Raw genomic sequence first — 19,988 nt, 5'->3', positions numbered from 1 at the left:
CTCGCCTTTTCCTCTCCTCTATCTTCCTTCTCCGACCCCCTATTTCTCTTCTTTCAGCGAGCGACACAGGACGGGAGGATCTCGGTGCTTTACCGGAGCGGGACGAAGAGCGCGGCCAAACCGCCTCCATTCCAGGTTCACCTCGGCGCCCTTTCTCTCTCTCGGCCGTCGGCAGCGACGAAGCATGAGGAGCTCGACCTCGCAGCGACCTCGACCTGCCGTGGCGCCGTCCGGTTCGCCGTGTGGCCTCGTCGACGAACACCACTATCGTTGCCTGTTAGGGATCCGGGAACACGAGGTCGACCGGAAGCCACCGCCTCCTCGCCGACGGCCCGGGCCCATCTACTCGCTCTCTGCTACATCTCACCATCAGCCCTTCCTAAATTTGTGCGGAGCCCCTGCTATTGCTCTCTCAAATCTGGGCTTTGCTTTTGATGCCTGATGCATATAGCCATATACCATTGGTCACTATTATGATGGGAATTTTACACATGACAAATGTTCCTTTCAAAAGTACACGTACGGCAATATGAATTCTGAAATGCGTACAAAAGCAAGGCAGGTATGTTGGTACAGCTTTATTGTTGGTTATTTTGGCAAATTGCTTCACGAGGCTACCTTTGATGATGCTTTACATACCTGTGTCACCGCCAAGTGTCCACAAGATAATCCTGATTATGGTTTTGCGGTCAGAGTGATAATTGTTGTTCCGTTGGTAATGACAGTCCATGTGTTTCAGTAATATTGGATATCATTTGCCTGATTTGTCAACCAGGCGAACTGTCGAGGATAGTCAACAACCTAATAGGCAGGCATAGAGTTAATAATCTCAGAGTAGTGTATGTAGTAAACAACATAATAGGTTCACTCTTAATCTATATATGTACAAAATGAAGTTCATGCCCTGAATGATTTTTGAGCAAAAAGTGTAGAAACTGAATACCAACATTTCGTCTTCCTTATGTTCTATCCTTGAAGATCCGAAAGAACAAAGTGAGCCTGATGTTGCATAGTTATGTTAAATGAGTTTACTTGGAGAAAAAATGTAGAAACTGAGTACTAACATTTGACCTTCCTTCGGCCGTTCTGTCCTGAAGATATCAAAGAACAAAGTGGGTTTTATGTTGTACAATTTAGTTATATAAGTTTATTGGCAATGTTGTCACTACCATTCGATTAAAATGCTTTTCATGTTACCAAATTTATGCAGGGTTCAGCCACCGAGCTGAAGTGTCATGGTTTCGCCATTCCAGGGTCCCAAGCCAGCATGTGTTCTCCAGAAGCCAGAATTTGCTTATGTATATAGCTGGGGTGATGTCGGTATGCCATGCAGTTTGCATTACCGCAACCGCTGTGCGGACTCCTGGTGTGCACAAAGATCGCTCATCTGTCTCTCAAGTATTTGTAGGTAATTTTTCATCTCAACATTGAGTTTGATCTACACGAAATTGGATAGGCAGTAGACAAACAGTGTATACTTATCTGCTGACAGAATATGGTATGTGGTTTATTTGAACTAAATCGGAAGATTCACAAAAAAACATTGGTTCATCCTGAAGTTACACTCATACTTGCAGCTTTTTGAAGTAACAGAAGTTCACAAAAATTGTTGTTTATTATGAGGTTCAAAAATTAATATCACAGTATATGTTCATCCTGAAATTACTCTTCAATCTTATGGTACTATGCTCAGCTGATATTCAGGTAATTTGCTTCATCCGTGTTCTATGGTTCTAAATGTAACAATTTTTTCCTTGCCTGCAGATCTCAGTGGTGGTACCGGCAGATAAGACATGAAGCTGCATGAGGCTCTACCAGAGTCTTATGCCATTCCTCTGGTCGCATATAGTGCACAGCCTTTGAGCGTCTTACAAGTACGAGCATGAGACAGCAAGCTTCTGTCAGCAGACTTGCGCTTTATTTCTTAATGATCTTACCATTCGCTTTATTTCTTAATGATCTTACCGTTCTTTTGAGACCGCATATATTTTAACGGCGTGTTTTCATTATAAGTGGAAATCCCTTTATTGTTACTCTGTTGGACTGTTGGACAAGCATGCAGAGAACTTTGATGACGACTCTGTCCGTGCAAGTTCATCGCAGGGCTGTCAGCATATTATTTGTAGGCATTGTTGTTGCTTACTACTCAGGTTTGTTATTCTGTACATGCAACAACACACTGCTCATAAGGCAACCCCATTTACCATCCCCTGACAAACTGCTTGCTCCGGTGCAGGAAACTGTGCTTCAAAAGCACATCTCTAGCCCGTTCGTACATAAACATTCCCATTCCGGAGGTATTTGATATACATGCCAGGTATAACACACCAACTCATCAAACTGATATCTATCTTCACTATATACATGCTTAGCACACAAATGGCCACTTATTACAGATACGGGAATCAGCCATATGAAGTAGAATGGCACGGATCAGATGCAAGGGCTGACCCTGTTGAGATAACATTGTATGCTTTGTCCAAAGAAGAAAGAGATTTCACTATGGTAACCTTTTAAATTATTGATAAAATAAAACATGGAAATAGCAAAGATGCGTTATGCCTGCTTATCCCTAAACATATCGATTGCATTGATAATATGCAGGGAAAGTACTATAAGATGACATTTATTGCCACAGAGGTCGAGAATTCTGATGGCTGCTATTCACGACCTGGAAGGTATGCTGGAAAAATATCCCTAATGGAAATGCTTACAGATGCACCTACAACTGCTTCTGCAAAGAAGAGAGGCATGGGTAAGCAACTAGGTTGTGTACACTGATGAAACCGTCCCTGCTCATATAAACCAGAAAAATAAAGATTGTTTGCAGGTAATATTGCTAAGCCGACGTTGCCATCAGCAAGAAACACAAAAAACTGCATTGTCTACAGAAAAATCTTCCATGGCTTCTCCATCTGGCGAATCACCAAATACAACAGCAGATAGCAGAGCTTTAGACGCCACACCAAGCAAAGACATCATAGAAAAGGCCGAATCCGATGTAGACGATGTAAGTACAAACTGGATTTATCCATTCTCTCAGTTCCCAGCTGCATAAGCTTAAAAGGGACACATTTATGCCACAATGTAGATCGAATAACAATATTTTTTTCTACCGAAGGATGTCAGCTCTGTGTCTGAGAGAAAGAAGAGCAAGGCCACTGCCTCAGATTCTGCATCGACTAAGAAACAGGTCAGCAAGGCGCTCTTCCCACGCCAATAAAGACGATGTCACTTGCCAGTAAGCATAAACCTCAAAACAACGGTTAACCATAAACAATGCAGTTGTAAGAAAATACTCGACTTTACCTTTCTCTTCGCATTCAACACCTGCACATATCATCAGTTCCAAGAACAGGTCAATTCAGACTGAGAAGAGAAAGATTGGTTAAGGGCAGATTTCATAGACTACTACTGATCCGCTATGTGTAATATTATGGAGCTACCAACTACTCTAGACAATATGTGCCTTTGATGCATTGTGGATGACGGAGTAGCTGTGACCCATCTGTGTGTAATAACATAAGATGTAATCCAATGTTCCACAATAGCATGAAGATATCTACCACTCCAGTAGCAATAAGCCCTTCTGCTATGTCTTCAGTTCAGATCCATCACTCAGATGTCTCGCCACGGGCGCGGCGTGCCGCCGCGCCAATGCCTCCTAGTATTTGTAAGAGCAGGCCGTACCAACGAATTTAGAGGCCATGTGCCCAAAACAGTTGGGCCTTTCACCTAGAAAAATCTAACTATGAATTATAAATTCATCTATCGCGTTCCTAAATTAGTTATTGCATACTGGGTTCTAAAATTCTCCTATACAAATGAAATGATTGAATTTCACCACATTGTAGTGATTTCGATTTCCATTTCAAAGAAAATTACTAGAATATTTACTTGGACTCGGTTAAAACATAACCAAATATAATTAAATTTTGACAAAGTATGGAATCTATTTGAATCTATGTACTATTATAATTGCTCAAAAAAATGAGCAAAAATTATTTGGGTATCTATAGAAAATGACTTTTCATCGAAAGTGAGTCCATAACATTTTTCTCTAAGAATTATGTTTGATTGTAGATGAGATCCTGCTAAGTGGCACTAAGTAGACAGTGTCAACCCTCACAATTTAAGAAGTCAAGTTTTCTTGAATAGAGGAAGTGCATCCCGCTGAGAAAGAAGTCTTAAACTCTTATTTTGCTAATGTATCTTCAGGTTGAAACTTGAAAGGTGCTCTCTCTCTCTCTAAAATTTCTAATTCAGTATTTCAAATAAGATATCTGTAAGCACATTTATGTACAACATCAATGCTAGATTGCTTGGCTGGTTGACAGAAAGAGACTGACAGGCGTGGTGGGAGGCAAACGAGTGAAATTGCTTGGCTGGCTGGAGTAGTAATTTTATCAGGAGAACGAGCAGAAAATTTGGAGCCCTTGACGATTGTCTAGGAGAGCGAGGAGACGTGTGAAATTACTTGACACCGTGATATTACTATCTCTCAATCGAGAGTGGTGTTTTGGAACATGGGAGCATATGTCCCCTCTATTTTGATTTCATCTTACACATATTTTGAATTTCAAAAAAATTGAAACAAAAAATTCGCACGTATATCTTCACGTGCTACGCGCTCACAAAGTTATTTCATAAAAAATGGATTTGTCATGTGACGTGTGTAAAAAAGAGAAAACTCAGTCCTAAAAATAATGCTTTTTACAAGATAAATTTTCTTTTTTTTACATAGATCACAAAAAATATTGATTTTTCGTGAAACTTGACGAATGCATATATATTATGGATATGTACATGTATAATTTTTTGTCAAAAATTTTCGACAACTCGAAATATAATTTTTTGGTATAGGGAGCATACGCACCCGGGAGCCGAATTGAATTTCCGCTCTCAACTAACGTACTAATTATTGAAACTCAAGAGAAAAATTGGGCCCTAATTAATTAGAGGTCTTTTGCACACTCTGCACATGCTTGTGGTACGGGCTTGTGTAGGAGGTTGTGTATTGCCTCGCATGCTGCAAAACATCTCCAGGCTAGGCTGTAATGGAGCAGTTAAACTGGCCGTTTCTTTTGGTTATACTTGCACTGGATGCAAGCTAGGAAAAATTCTATCTAGTTTCAGATTGCATGGTTCTTTCACATATTTTGAAAAAAATAACTCTCTCACATGGAAATGCAGGAAGCTGTCACAACCAAACAACAAGCCATGCATGTCACCAAACCCAACCAACCACCCTGAAATCCTGAATACGACCTAACAAAATGACAACGCGGTTTTTCTGCATCAGTTCCGCCTGCTTTTTGGGAGCCACGATCCATGAAGCATAAGAAATGAAGATGACAACTTGTCACAACCCTAGAATCCAGTTGTTGATCTGAACTGAAGCCGGCCGCCAGGTATGCACCGGATCAAAGCTTCAGGAGTTCTGGGGCCAATCATGAACTCCATTTTTCTCTTCAATTGCTTGTTAGTGTGCATCTTCAGTTCCATCTGATGGATGCAGCGCTCCTCCTGGGAGCTTGCATACTTTGTAGAACATAGGGGAATCTACCTTTTCAGAATTTTTGCCAATCTCATCAAAGTACCTATAAGCCGGACCGTAAACAACTCAGGAAGAAAATGTTATTCCTGTGTTTCCACGTAATTGTCTTCCACCTTTTTGCCTAGAATGACATATAATTCTGCCACAAGATTTCGACAAGGAAAAGAATAAATGTTCTATGCTTTCTTTCTCGGAGCATAGAAGCGGAATTTCATCAGGTGTCGTTTGCCTTTTTTCATAACTACCACTCTTTGCAAAGGTATCTTGAAAACATTCTTTATTCGTGCCTCGAGAGCTGCTGGTTGTATTGCAGAGTTTTAGTAGGCAGATGTTACCTGTATGTGGCCAAGGTTTGGCCTAAAACCCCTGCTTGGGGCCTCCTTGGTGACGGAGGTTTTGTCTTTCATTTTTTCGGCTACCTCAGCCGATTTTGTATCAGATTTTGTACCTTCCTGTCTCTACCTTAATGAAGCTCGGCCTTAGGCCCTTCGAATCTTGGAAACATTCTTTACTGCCAACTGCATGTACTCTTGCAACTTCTTAGAAGATTTCAAAGTCTGTGCAATTACTTTCTATGGGCACCGGCCACTTGGGTGCAGTCACAGATCTTAGGTAAAATAAAGCCAGTCAATAGGGTTGTATACATAGTTTAGAGGGAAAAACAGTTTTCCCTGACAAAATTGAGTCCAAGAAACACATGCAAATGCAACATCTTCTCACACAACCACATGAGTACACACGTGTCTGCACGCGTTTCCCACAAGTGTTAGTAGGAAAATAACACATGGGCAAGTTGAACAATCACTAGTTCACTACACACACCACACCTTGACAAATGACAATATCGAACTCGGATTAGGTTGCTAGGAAGAAAAGAAAACGACCAAGCTAAACTCTCCTTCGATTCTTCTCTCGAGCAAGGGTTTTCGCTTTTCAGCAACAACCAGGCCGGGAAGGCCTCAAAAGGTAAGACCCGACTAACTCAGGATAGCACACCAGGAGTCCAGGATGAGCTTCGAAGAAGCTAGTGCAGGGTGAGCTGACTGCAGCACTGACTGCAAAAGTCCTCCTTGTGTGCTGACTTTCTCACTGGCTGATTAGACAAGTCACTAGTAGCACTAATTACCTCAAGTCCTCAACAGCCACATGGAATCGGATCTTCTAATATTGATCTTCCAGATTCGCTTGTTTACACCCAGCCGACACGACACATGCAACTGGCTAGGTTTCTCCCTTGACTAGTAAGACATCCTAATCTTCTGAACATATACTAGGATAGATTAGTAAGACATCCTAATCAGTAAACACGCCGTACCAAAAAGGGACTTGGGAGATAGATTAGTCTACCGACAAATACAGGCATGCAACCAGTAAGGCTCCGACTTGCCGGGAGTTTGCAGGCAGCGAAAGTTAAACTGGAAATGGCCAAATGGGTGGCTCTTTTCGATTTGTTCTACTGCAAGGTGAACGGTAAAATGTGCATTCCACTTCAGCTGTCAGCACAACGGGTTTCATGCCATGCATCCACGATATACTAGCCGGAACCTGCTCACCCAGCTCATTGTTTGAGTCTCTTTTTTTTCGACTGCTGCTGGATTATTTGCTCGCTAGATACCACCTAGTTTTGCATCAAGTGTTGTAATCATTGCCACTAACTAAGCTGTGACCGAAGATTGCCATGATGCCATGTACATCCGTGTCCTTCGTTCCATAATTTTTGTCGTAGATTTAGATGTATTTAGACACAAATGTATTCCCTTTGTTCCATAATTCTTATCATAGATTTGAATGTGTCCAGTTTTAGACGGAAGGCTCGAAATGAGCCCGGCTTTGAATTAACAAAGCCATCAACCGGCTAGGAGTTACACCGAGAGTTACAACACACACGCGCCAAGCGCACACCACATATCACAACAAAGGACAACACAGAGAGGAAAGCCGAAGCACCCATTGATCCATGAAGAGGGAGCCTTGTCGATTGTTGCACCGGAGCGATCGCGACCGTGTCCACGCCAACGCACCTCCACCGCACCAAGAAATGCACACAAGGGGAACTCAACGACGGGCCGGCCATCTAGCAGAGCTTGAGGAACCAAAGGAGGGGGATCTTGCGGCGACGCCTCCAAGAAGGTGAATGGCGCAAGAATGCGTCATCATCGTCGGCAGAGACAGAAGACCTGCAAAGTTTTCACCCAGACCCGAGAACCACCACCCATGGAGCTCGGGCTAGGTCCAGACCAAACATACAATATCATCCCCTGGCGTTGGGATAGACATACCGGCAACAGCTACGACCAGACGCCGACCTAGCCGAGCCCCCCAAGGCGCTAGGAAGGAAGTCAGCTACCGCACACAGATCTTCATTTGATCATGAATCGCATCGTAGCTACCTGCCGTGACACAGATACATTCCCTCGTTCAATTTGACTGGTAAGTACAGCGAGCCAGGAGCTTAGACTAGCAAAAGAGCCACATGCATATGACCAATCTCAACCTCATCACTAGGTCACATCTTCCATACCTAGAAAGGTAAAGGCGAAGAGCTAGAACAATTCCAAACTAGCAGATAACCTCGGCAACCTAGCTAGTTGGGCCATTGACCAATATATGAAACCCTAAACCCTTTTCATGTTGGTCCTTCTAGTACTAACACAGTGAAAATTAAGATCGCGCTCTTGTGGATCACCATGTCGGACTAGTCGCCATTCTAACAGGCGTTCGTACAACACACTAATAGTACTTTCTTTTTACCAAAAGGAAATGTAGGCAAAGGCCTCGGCTTCTGCATCACTGATGCACAGATCAATTTTTATTGCCAAGTTATCGAAGGTTCAAATATCAAAGAAAATAGGGAAATAATTAGACGCACACATGCCCCATCAGACAAACGAACAAACACGGGAATAACTTGTACAATACTTTAATTGTACATTACTGATCATATTTCTAAACCATCAGTCAAACCGGTTGAACAAAGCCCATGCAACCAAAGAAACAAAACTGATTTGGAGGGAAGAAAACCTGATTGGAACGCATGTGCATATAGCGCGGAAATATCGCAATTGTGTTGGATCGCATCATATGTGCCTAATTTTTTTCTCACCTAACAAAACTTGACTGTTGGAAATTACGGATTAAAAGGGGAATCACGCATCCATAATTTTCTGGTGGAGGATTTACTTGACCGACATAGATGACCTAATTTCCCTAGACATTTTTAGAGCGCTGCAAATTCCGCCAGTCACAACCACAAGCTAGCTACTTTAGGCTGGCTATAGTGGGGAGTTCTAATGCTGAAGAGGCTAGATGGGTCTTCGAAGAAACGATACACAACACATAACATAACGCGCGGTATTCTTCTCACATATATCTGGATCTCATACTCGAAGAGATCAATTACAATATAACATATTTGGTTAGGGTCAATCTATTCCTAAATACTAGGAACTACCTAATGCGTAACGGTTATATAGTCTTTCTAAAAGAAACATACGGAAGCTAAAAGTACCACTAAATATTAAGATCTTTATGTGATTTGTACATTAAGTAATTTACAAAAGATAGGCTCACTAAGCATAATTGGAATGGTCATAAAATATATGCATTTCGTGACTATGAAGAGTCTATTAACCATTTCTTTTTCGCATGTCCCTTTGGTCTTCTTAATTGGAGACTAGTCCATTTTACTTTTGAAATTCCTTCACCTACCAATGTCACGAATATGTCCAAAATTTGGTTTAATGAAATGGAGAAACAATCTAAAGCTCGAATTTGTGTAGGTGTGTGGGCTTTAATTTGGCCTATCTAGAATTGTAGAAGCAATTAGTCTTTAAAAGAGGTGGAACTGATCATATTTTACAGATTATCTGTATAAATAGTCATTGGATCCGAGAATTTTGAGTGGCCATTCGGTTTTAACCGAAATTTCGGTTCGGTTTTTGCGGTTTTTGAACAAATTCGGTTTTCAAAAATGGTAACCGAAATTGGCATGGAAATTTAGGAAACCGAAGATTCGGTTAACCGACAAATTCGGTTCGGTTTTCGGTTAAAACCGAATGAACCTACTCACGTGAACAAATAGTAGGCATCACCAAAGAAAGCAAATAGTGATTGACATATCAACAGAAAAAGCATGAACTGCGCAAGAAATCGACAAATGAGCACCAATCGTGGAGGGATGCTATTTGGTAGGCTGCGGCACTCGTGGTACAGGTGCATCACTCGTGAGCGATTAAAAGGGGTAGCTAAGACTTCGAGCGACGTGTTCTATTATGCAGGCTTCACGCTATATTCAGAAAAAGGTAGTACATCAAAGACCAAAGTCATACATTGAATGAACAATTTTTGGAACATCAAACGCAATTGGACTTCTATGGAATGATCGGTTTATGCACAAATTGATGGTAGGTTACTCAATTCGGTCTATTCGGTCTTGTTCGGTTGGTGAGGCTAAAAACCGAATTCTACCAAATTTAATTCGGTTAGTATAAATGGAAACCGAAAAAATAGCGGTTAATGGAAAAAACCGAGATTTCGGTTAGTTCGGTTTCGTTCGATTTTCGGTTTCACGGTTTTTATGCCCACCCTGACCGAGAATGGTCTTACCTCTTACCGGAGATGCAACACATGCCTATGAATTTTGGATGCAGCCGCCTGAAAATATTTGCTCCGACTATCCAGAACGAGGGTGCTAGTGACTTTCTAGAAGAATTCAAGATTGCTATGTTTTTCGTTGGTTGTAAACTGCTGAAATTTTGAATAATGCAACAAATAGATGTGTGCATCGAGGAAAAAAGTACTATAACTGAACATGGCACACCTTGTCACTACTGTTGCACAAGTCCTACAAGTGAGCTGACCGCAAAAGTCCTCCTTGTGTGCTGACTTCCATAGTGGTGGATTAGACGAGTCCAGAAGTAGCAGTAATTACCTCAACAGCCGCATACTATATGGGATCGGATCTTCTGATGTTGATCTTCCGGATGTGCTTGTTTACACCCAGCAGATACGACACAACTAGCTAGCTAGGTTTCTCTCTTGACTTTTTTCGATAAAGGTAATATATTAATATCAATAGATATCAATTACATCCAGTTTCAGCAACAACGCACCACCCTAATGGTACTACGGATGCATTAGAAAAGAAAACAAAGAAATAAAAGTTCCGCTACAGTATCTCGAGCCTAACAACAGCAATACATCCACCACCAAGACAACACCTGAAATACAGACTCTCCAAAAATGACGCCTTCAAGAAGATAACAATGCTCTAACACCGTCGTCGCCCGATCAAAGATCTTAGGTTTTCACCCTGAAGATAGTCCCCGCTCTAAAAACAATGCCTCCAACAAGATCATTGGCCGGCACAACCAGTTAAGACCAGACCTTGGGTTTTCACCCTGAAAGGTAGGACTCTGAACTTCACTTGTGTTGTCGCCCCCACTTTCATACCGCTGCTGTCAAGTCCAGAACACCAAGCAAGTCCCTCAACAGCGCGGAGACTTTAACCTCCCTTAGCTAGTCCTCCCATCCGGCCTTCATGAAATTCTCTTCTTCCGACTTTCATCATGGATCCATAGTCACTTGATGTCAACACAGAAAAAGAGCTTCGCGCTGCTCCCTCCAGAACCAAATGGTCGGAATAAAAGCATGGGTGTGCGCGACCGAATACCACCCGATACAGCGAACTCCAGACATAAGATGCACTGTTCCATTCGCCGACGGAGCCTTCCGGAACTCATCACTCCGGCTCGATGAAGAAGATCAACCTCCAGAAGGTCTTCGTCTTGGCGCGTGAGGAACCCTAGGATCACCGCCATTACACAGACCGAGCCCCCACGCAAACGGCCATCCTCGCCGCCTGTCACACCGAAGATCCGGCAAGACGAACGACCCTGGGGTGCGGGAACCAGCAGGCTACACAGCCGCGATCAGGCCCTAGTCGTGCCGCCACCGGCTGCACTGAGGTCGCCGCCGGCAGCAACCACCGAGGACCGCCACTGCCGTAGCGCCTTCTCCGCAACCCTCCACCGATCGATCCACCGCCCTACGCCCCTCCGCGCCGCCACAGGATGACGGGCCTAGGTGGGGGACCTAGACCCGCAGCGATGCCGCCGCCATCCAGCGAGTAGCCACCGCCGCCAGGCTAGGGATGCCGCCCAACCTCTGCCAATGCCAAAAGTCGCTGATGCTGCCCCAGCCGCACCGAAGAAACGCCGCCGCTCCTCCACCCCAGCACCTTCGGCTCCAGGGGTAGATGCTCGCGGCAGCGGCGGGAGGGAGCCTGCTCGAGGGAGGGGGGTGCGGTGGTTGGGCTTGGCCCCCCGGCGGCGCCCTGGGGAGCGCCACGGGAGGGAGGTTAAGGTTTCTCTCTTGACTAATAAGATATCATAATCTTCTGAGCATAAAAAAGGACTTGGTTGATTGATTAGTCTACCGACAAATACTAGTCAGGATCCAACTTGTGCACTACGTCGTGCGCCAATTACGTACTGTTCAAGGCCGGCCGGGAGTTTGTGCAGCGAAAAATAACCGAAAAATAGCCAAATGGCTGGCTCTTTCCGATTTGTTCTAGTGCCAGGTGAATGGGAAAATGTGCATTCCAATTCAGCTGCCGATGCAACGGGTTTTCATTATGCCATCCACGATCGATGCTAGCCGGAATTACCTGCTCCCCCAGCTCACGCGGTTTGTGCGCAGATATTATTCTGCTGCATTATTTGCTCACCAGATACCGCCTAGTCTTGCATCAAGTGTTGCGCTCTTCGCCATTAACTAAGCTCTGACCTGAGGTTGCGATGATACCACGTACATCTGATGTAACTCCTAGCACACAGATCTTCTCAATCGCATCAAAGCTAACTGCCCTGACAGAGACACATTTCCTCATTCGATTTGACTAAGTAAAGCGAGTAGCTTAGCTTAGCAAAAACGGCACATACACACATGACCAATATCGACCTCATCACTAGGTCACATCTTCCATACTACCTAGGAGGGTAAAGGCGATGAGCTAGAAGATATCCAGAATAACCATTGACCCATATGAACCTAAACCTTTTTCTTGATCCGGCTGGTCCATTTCGATGGAGTACATTCCAACAGCGTCCTTCCTTCTAATACTAACATGTGCTACTCCCTCCGATTCATATTAATTGACTTCAATATGGATATATCTAGACACATTTTAGTTCTAGTGGATCACCGTGCAGGATCAGTTGCTATTCCCAACAGGTGTTTTTGGAAAAGGAAGCAAAACCCTCAGCTTCAGCATCAATTGATGAATACAACTACTTTTATTTCAAAATAATCAGATAAAACATGAAAATTAACCTAGTGTATGCAGGTTCCATCACTTACATGTAAGGAGTAGAATAAATACACAATTGCACTTTATACAAATCTGGTCTTAAACCTCCAGTCAAACCGGTTGAACAAAGCCCTTGCGATCATCTACACTAAAGAAAAAATACTGATTCGAATGAAAGGAAACCCGATTGAACACGTGTACATATAGCGTGGAAATATTACAATGCTGTTGGATCGCATCACATGTGCCTAAAAAACATCCCCACATAACGAAACTTGAATGCTGGAAATTACGGATTAAAAGGGGCATCATGCATCCATAATCTGCTGAATGCTGATGGTGGATGTACTTGACTCACATAGACGACCTAGCTAACTTCCCTAGACACTCTTAAAGCGCGCGCTGCAAATTCCGTCATCCACATGCATGGTGCTGGAAAGCTTATGCAAGAACCAGAACGAAACAGAAACGCCGACACCTGAGCCACTAACCAATCCAAAAGTCGCACGATAAAATAAGCCGAGCTGACTTTTGCGGACGGCGAAGATCGTGCAGGGCCTAGCTTGCGAGAAGGGCTTATACAAGCATGCATGATCTAGATCGATCGTACTCTATAGCTAGCCCTGATAACATTCAACGTACGATGAACACGTCTGCTGAATCGTGCCGGAAAGTTGTGCTGCCGAAAGCTGAGTCGTCAGTGTGAGTTGTTCATTATTCCGGTCGAGTCCAACTGTCCAAGATCTGGTTCTGACCGCCACATATACGCACATATATATGGTAGTAGTACTCACTAGTCAGTGCTCGCGCGCGATGTTTCTGTTGAGAAGGTAGAAAAATGTGCGGCGACGAATGAAGATGGTTGGTGACACTAGGACTCCTGCAAGCATGAGTCATGCATCCAATATATGCTAGGGTCATTCTGGTATCTCACCATTAAGACGGTTACCTAGCAAGTTCAGCTCTATGAGATTCTTGCATCCTTTAAATGAATGTCTCTATAATACTCTAAGTCAGATGGTAGCTTTTGCATTGCGGTTTAAATTAGAATTATGAAGAAAAAATTGGTATTTACATGTTTGTGGTTTGGTAACTATATTATTTTTCTTCATCTGTTTTTAGAAAGTACAGATTGTATCGTCGAAGAAGAAAAGTTTAACCTCCTCCTTTGTTTTAGAATTCAGCTTATGTACCTCTACCTCGCTATCATGGTATTAATTGTAAAAAAGGAAATTCTTGAGAGCATGAGTCATGCATCCTATGCTAGCGTCGTTCTATACGTAAAAAAATAAGATTTTGAATTCCACCTCAAGATTACATGCTTTGTTGACAGAGGAAAATCGTATCCAACAGCACACCTGTACGAATTGAAGAAAAAAGGCCTTCTTTTCCGATATGCATAACCTACCTACCATTTGTTTCTTTGTTTAGTTTTGGACATAGAAACACCTAAAACACGTGATTAGTCGTGCTCGCATAATTAGAAACGTGCCTAATGTATGTGAAGAAAGGCAGCACAACCAGCCAAACCACCACAAAATGCGTACATACATCTGTGGAGCTTATGAACCTCAATTTGTCGTGGGATCAATGGTCGAGCCCTTTTTCATTCCGATATGATTAGCCGGTACTATATAGTCAAATCAAATCGTTTAATTTGCCTCCAAGACCAGGACTGCACCATAGCTACCTAACGACGATATGTGCATCAGGAGTTGTTATGCCACTCCTGCATGTGTCAACAAACCGTGCAGCCCTCTCTGATAGTTCATCTCTCTATTATCCATCCCGCTCTGTTTCTCTTCTACTCTACATGTTAATTGGCCAGATTAGTCAATAAGTAGTTTGTTCTGTTCTAATACAAGCCTAATTAATCAGAGACAAAGCTAAGAACGCAAGACATTTGACTCTATGGGCTGCTGCGAATATACTCCGTATTAGTTAAGCTTCTCGTTCGCAGATAGCTCGTCATTAGATGCTCAAACAGAATACTACTAGGACCGGAGTTCAATTATATCCAAAGAATTCCTAATAAGCATGAACCTTGCCGGTCAAACGTCCAAGTACCAAACCGCTGCTAGGCGCTAGCAGTCAGCAGCCACAGACGTGTTGAGCACACACCTAGCTCTCGATCGATCCAGTTCCTGTCAGAATGTCTGCAGCTAAGTAGCAGCCGTTGATTGATGATGAATCAACATTAACCCCAGACTGCTACGGATTTGTAACGCCGGGCCTCGATTGAATAGGCCGGTCGGTCGTTTCTAGACGATGGAATCGAGTCGTGTCGATGTTGGTCTACCCAATTAATATTTGTGACCTGAAAAAAATTAAGGCCACGTACGGGAGAAAGAGGAATAAGAGTGACGTACAACAAACCGGGGTGTGAAACACTGAAACCCGTGCAAGGAATGCAGCCTGCCCTAAAGCGACCTGGCCGGGCTCGCTTTGGCAGCACGGTCGAGATCGTCGCGCGCACGGCGCAGACGGAGAAGTAATAAAACATGACGTACATGTGCTGAACTTCCAAAGCAAGAACGCCACGCGTGCGCACGTACCAACGTCACTCGCGACTATGCACGCACCCGATGTCTATGTATTTTTGACAAATCTAACCTTGGCCGTAACGAATTTATTGTCCAGCGAAATTATTTCAAAATCTGACTCATGAGTTCGGCGTCACCGAAAGTGGGCTAATCGGCGCGAAGAAAAATCAACACAAAAGCTCTTCTCGTAGTTCGGCACACCATTGCCCTTGGGGTGCGCCTCACTTCGGCGCCATGGCCCCGAAGTGACGGCAGTCGAGGTTGAGAGGTGTAGAGCACTCACAAGTGAAAAAAAAGCCCCCCGCGTCGAACTCATGAGGGTGAGTCGAGAGGCTACCCAAACCCTAGTCGATGTCTTCCCTCCCCTCCTCCTCCCTTCCCGTCGCCATCGGAGGACGCCGTCAGGCAAAGCCTATGTGGCCAACATCGGCGGGATTCTCCTGATGCCCCCTCCCCCCTCCCAACCCACATTGGGTCGGTTGATGCCTTCATGTGCTCCCTGGTGGTCGATGGCGTACACCACTCTATTTCGGTGCCGGTAGCACTACCCCGCCTTGCCCTTCCTGTCGGTCAGGGCTAGCCTGTGCGGGGGAGCTCGGGGTGGTGTCCAAGTTTGGATCTAGCCTGGGTGGGTGTTGACCATGGCGCGCGAGATCTTCTGGTGGCCACCGGCGGTGGCCCTCTACCTCCCCTCTCGGCATCTTCTCGTGGCGGAGCCGGTATGGGGCGAGCTTGGGGTTCGTGGATGCTGGGGAGGCCTTGCTGGGCTTTCCCCTCCAATCAGATTCACCGACTGTAGAGGCGGTGCAATCACTCCTGTCATGGTTGGCCATCGGCGCTTTGCGGGGGTGCCGGTGGCAGGATTGAGCTGGTGTGGTATTTTGGCCAGCGACTTTGATGGTGTGTTTGCGAAAGCGCCTCAAGGCTTGGGCCATTCCGGCCACAATAACATCCACAGATGGTGTTCACCTCCTAGGAAGCATGGCCAAGACACACATCCTGTTGTTGGTGGCTTTCCCTCGAGCACTGTATGCTGCCCCTATTGACCTGCAATTTCTTGAAATCCTCCTTGGAATCCCTATTCATCGATGCCATGCATCAAGTTGCGATCTGCTTTTTATAAATGGCATGCCTCTGTTTTGGTGGCCGCTCTTGATCCTAGGGGGTTGTCAGAGTTGGTGATGTGACATTGTGACACATGTGATACCGGTGTATTCACCAGCCGGTGGCTAGCTCAGCTTCTTGTTCAAAGGTGTAGGCTTTCCCTTGGGGTGGGTGTTGAAGCTTCAGTGAAAGCATTGTACAACTCTGTCCTATGCCGACAACGACGACACTCCACGTTCTCCTTTATGGAGGCGTTGTCACGAAGTTTCCCTCTTTGAACTCGAGAGTTTCATCTTCTCACTAGCGCAACCAGCTAGTTTCCTCGGTGTTGGTGGTCCTTTGCGAGCCAGGATGTTTAGTGGTGATTCTAGTCTAATTTGGTGCAGTTCCTCGGAGTGATGTCTCCGTGCTTGAAGATTCAGATTGATCACCGGTGTTTAGCTCAAGTGTCGGGCTTAACTTGTAGTTCAGAGCATTGCCTTGCTCTGCTTGTTCTTCTCTCGTTTTAGGTTTTAACTCCTCATCACATGTGCTTGTATGTATCTTTAGCCGGTATCCCCAATTTATGTTTTACGTCGTTGGTATCGTTGTACTTCTCTCGTGTTGATGATTTTGTTCATTTAAAGTCGGACTCTTTGAGCCTTCGGTTTAAAATTTTCAGCACCTTGACGCTGACATGCTTCCACGTCGTGTTGGTTGGCGGCAACCTACACAACTTTGGTTCCATTCTCGATGGCGCCGAAGGTAGGGATCAGCTTCCAAAAAGTACCACGCACCGCCATAGATCGATTGGCCGTTGTGGGTTGGCTTGACTGCACTGCGCTATCTCCAGATGCCAGCCTCTCTAGAACATCGAGTCAGCTCTCGATCGGCTTACTAGAAAACACACATCTTGACTGGACTAGCCACTTGCTAGAGTCACCTGACAAGAATGAACGCCGATCCATCGGTACGTGGTAGTACCAACGTACGTACTCCTACGTTGTCGTCGTCGTAACTAATCTTCTCCCATGCATACCGCTCGGTCAAGCTCTCCTGGATCGGAAAAGTACAAGCGCACACGTCCACGTCTAGAAGCCATCCCTACACGCATCGAACACCCAACAAAAACATGTTAGCCACTGCCCGCTACTAGTCGTGCGTGCACCAAACCCCGAGTTGCGAACACTACATAAACAGCCATCGGCCATGACCCAGAGCCACATACGCATTGCAAAGTGCAGCTGAAGCCTGGGAAGTGATCAACGATCGGGTAGCGCGCGCACGGCTGACTTTTGAACATCAGGTGTACTAGCCGGCCGGCCGGGCAGCGAGATCAAGTCGACGGCCATCTCAGCCATGAGCAAGAGGAGCAGGAGTGTCTGGGACATGGCGGCGGAGATGGGCAGCATGGACACGGCCCGCATGCTCGTGCTCCTGGCGCAGCACCACCAGCGCTACCAGCTCGGCGCCGTCAGCGGCGCGCAGGCGGCGCCGGCGATGGGCGGCCGCGTGTTCGAGTGCAAGACGTGCAGCCGGCAGTTCCCGACGTTCCAGGCGCTCGGGGGGCACCGCGCCAGCCACAAGCGCCCACGCCTGCACCTCCAGCAGCAGCACCCTGCGCTCGGTGACGGCGACGACGGGGCCGCGCTATGCCTCGGCCGCAAGACGGTTACGCCTCTGCCGCCGCCGCAGCAGCCGGCCAGGCCGAGGGCGCACGAGTGCCCCGTCTGCGGGCTCGAGTTCGCCGTCGGCCAGGCGCTGGGCGGCCACATGCGCCGGCACCGCGTCGAGGCCGAGGCCGGCAAGGCGGCGCCCGGGGCAGCCTCATGCGGCGACGCCGGAGGGATCTGCCTGGACCTGAACCTGACGCCGTCGGAGAACTGCGCCAAGTGCAGGAGCGTGGCGGGGCTCGCCGGCGCCACGGCCACCGCCGGGCAGGGCGTACATAAGGCGCTCGCCATGCTAGACTGCACGCTTTGAGCATTTCCAAAGCTGCACGTGTTTCTTGCTACTGTTCCATTGATTTTCTTTTGCTGTTGTTCCATTGATTTTTTGGCCCTCTTTCCCTCAACCTGTTACGGTTTCTAGATTTTGGGATCCCCTCCCTGTTCATAGGCTAGCTGGTCTAAACTAAACAAAGTAAACGTCAACTCTTGTATTTCCTTGTTGTAAATAATACTGTACTTCACGAAATTTACTGGTTACTGCCGTCTTCCTCCTCAGAGCCATTTCATGTCAGAACGTGTACATTGATGATTTCATCTAGAAACTAAGCAGACTTTAAAATAGTTCTTTTCACACTGTTGAGAAAGTCCAACTTTTTTCTGAAACAAAGTCAAAGACAGGCATTTCAAAATGGATTACAAACAAGTAAAGAAAGACACAGCGCAGTCAACCCAACCTGCTTGCACTGCCAACGTCACAACATGGAATTCCCAAGTCCAAGCTATGAAACGGGATGAGGACTGAACTGAAAAGAAAACACTCATTTCCATCAACATCTACAGCAGTTCAAAAACATTTTATAAAAACTTGTCCTCATTGACATTCCACGTCAAACATGAACATACGGAAGAATACAGGAAAAGAAGGTCTATGCGGAGTACAGTACATGGGATCATTCAAGTGCACACACACATGCATGCGTTCATCATTCAGGTGGCCAGGTGGGGCGCATTTTTCATTCACAACCTAAGACAAACTTTTTACCCCCCCATGTACAAGACACATGCAGAGCTAACATTGCATGACTTCGCGCAGTATGAGTGTATGACGGTACAAGGTCGCCAACATTTTTGTATTTCTTGCGAGCTCCATGTTTTTTACAGTTCACGCAGGCTCTATTCAATTTAATTTTACTATATTCCACAAAAATAATCTTAATTATATTCACTCAACATTCATCGAACGGTGGTGCTCACGAGGAAAAGCTTTCTCATTAGACAAAGTACCTTAGCAAAATAAGTTGAGCATGGCTACCGGCCTACCTCACCTCCGGGATATCGCACTGCGTTCTGCCATGGAGTTAACCGATTGTCCCAAATGTAGCAACCAAAACATTTTAAAAATGAAAATGCAATTACCTACATTTGACTACATTAGAAAGTAGATGTTTCTCGTGATGATAACTTGCAATAAACCAAGAAATTGCAAAAGCTGCGCTGACAAGTAATAGTTGCTGCTGCAAAGAATGTAAGAGAACACAAGCAAATAATGAACACATGAGTTAAAACAGTTCATGATAGTCATCCAGTTTTCATCACCAGACGCAGCAAGCAGATTTCAAGATTCTACTGATGGCTAGCATATCTTCAGAAACGAAGTCAAAGGACAAAGATTTGAAAGTGGATTGACAACCAAGTAAAAAAAAAAAAAACACGGCGCAGTCCACCGTTCTGTTTGTAGCAACATGAAAACATGCAACTTCTGTATTGCCAAGAAATGAAGCCAGAATGAAGATTGAACTCAAAAGGAAGCATTCCTGCCCATCAAT

The 19,988-nt window shown here is 45.2% G+C and overlaps 2 protein-coding genes and 1 long non-coding RNA gene across 4 annotated transcripts; all 3 read left to right on the top strand.

Moving 5' to 3' along the window:
• The first annotated feature begins 96 nt into the window (after positions 1 to 96).
• On the top strand, positions 97 to 2,073 carry LOC124665934. Of its 2 annotated transcripts, none has more exons than XR_006990752.1 (3): positions 97 to 135; positions 1,211 to 1,408; positions 1,765 to 2,038. It is a non-coding gene; the product is annotated as an uncharacterized LOC124665934 (long non-coding RNA). The 2 variants fall into 2 exon arrangements; XR_006990753.1 differs by lacking the exon at positions 97 to 135 and adding an exon at positions 2,063 to 2,073 and having other exon boundaries at positions 1,184 to 1,408; positions 1,765 to 1,874.
• A 66-nt stretch (positions 2,074 to 2,139) lies between these two features.
• LOC124665933 lies at positions 2,140 to 3,249 on the top strand. Its single transcript, XM_047203289.1, has 6 exons — positions 2,140 to 2,150; positions 2,237 to 2,317; positions 2,397 to 2,505; positions 2,605 to 2,755; positions 2,820 to 3,010; positions 3,122 to 3,249. Exons 3-6 carry the CDS (start codon positions 2,503 to 2,505, stop codon positions 3,221 to 3,223), a joined length of 447 nt encoding a protein of 148 aa, XP_047059245.1. The 5' UTR covers positions 2,140 to 2,150; positions 2,237 to 2,317; positions 2,397 to 2,502; the 3' UTR covers positions 3,224 to 3,249.
• An 8,415-nt stretch (positions 3,250 to 11,664) lies between these two features.
• LOC124659876 (zinc finger protein ZAT11-like) lies at positions 11,665 to 18,475 on the top strand. Its single transcript, XM_047197693.1, has 2 exons — positions 11,665 to 11,684; positions 17,857 to 18,475. The coding sequence occupies exons 1-2, from the start codon at positions 11,665 to 11,667 to the stop codon at positions 18,473 to 18,475; spliced, it is 639 nt and encodes a 212-aa protein (XP_047053649.1).
• The last annotated feature ends 1,513 nt before the right edge of the window (positions 18,476 to 19,988 follow it).

Source organism: Lolium rigidum, chromosome 6, assembly GCF_022539505.1.
Source record: "Lolium rigidum isolate FL_2022 chromosome 6, APGP_CSIRO_Lrig_0.1, whole genome shotgun sequence".
In the NCBI taxonomy this organism is placed as follows: domain Eukaryota; kingdom Viridiplantae; phylum Streptophyta; class Magnoliopsida; order Poales; family Poaceae; genus Lolium; species Lolium rigidum.
The sequence above is the reverse complement of the archived record's forward strand: the minus strand, read 5'-3'. Positions and strand labels throughout refer to the sequence as shown.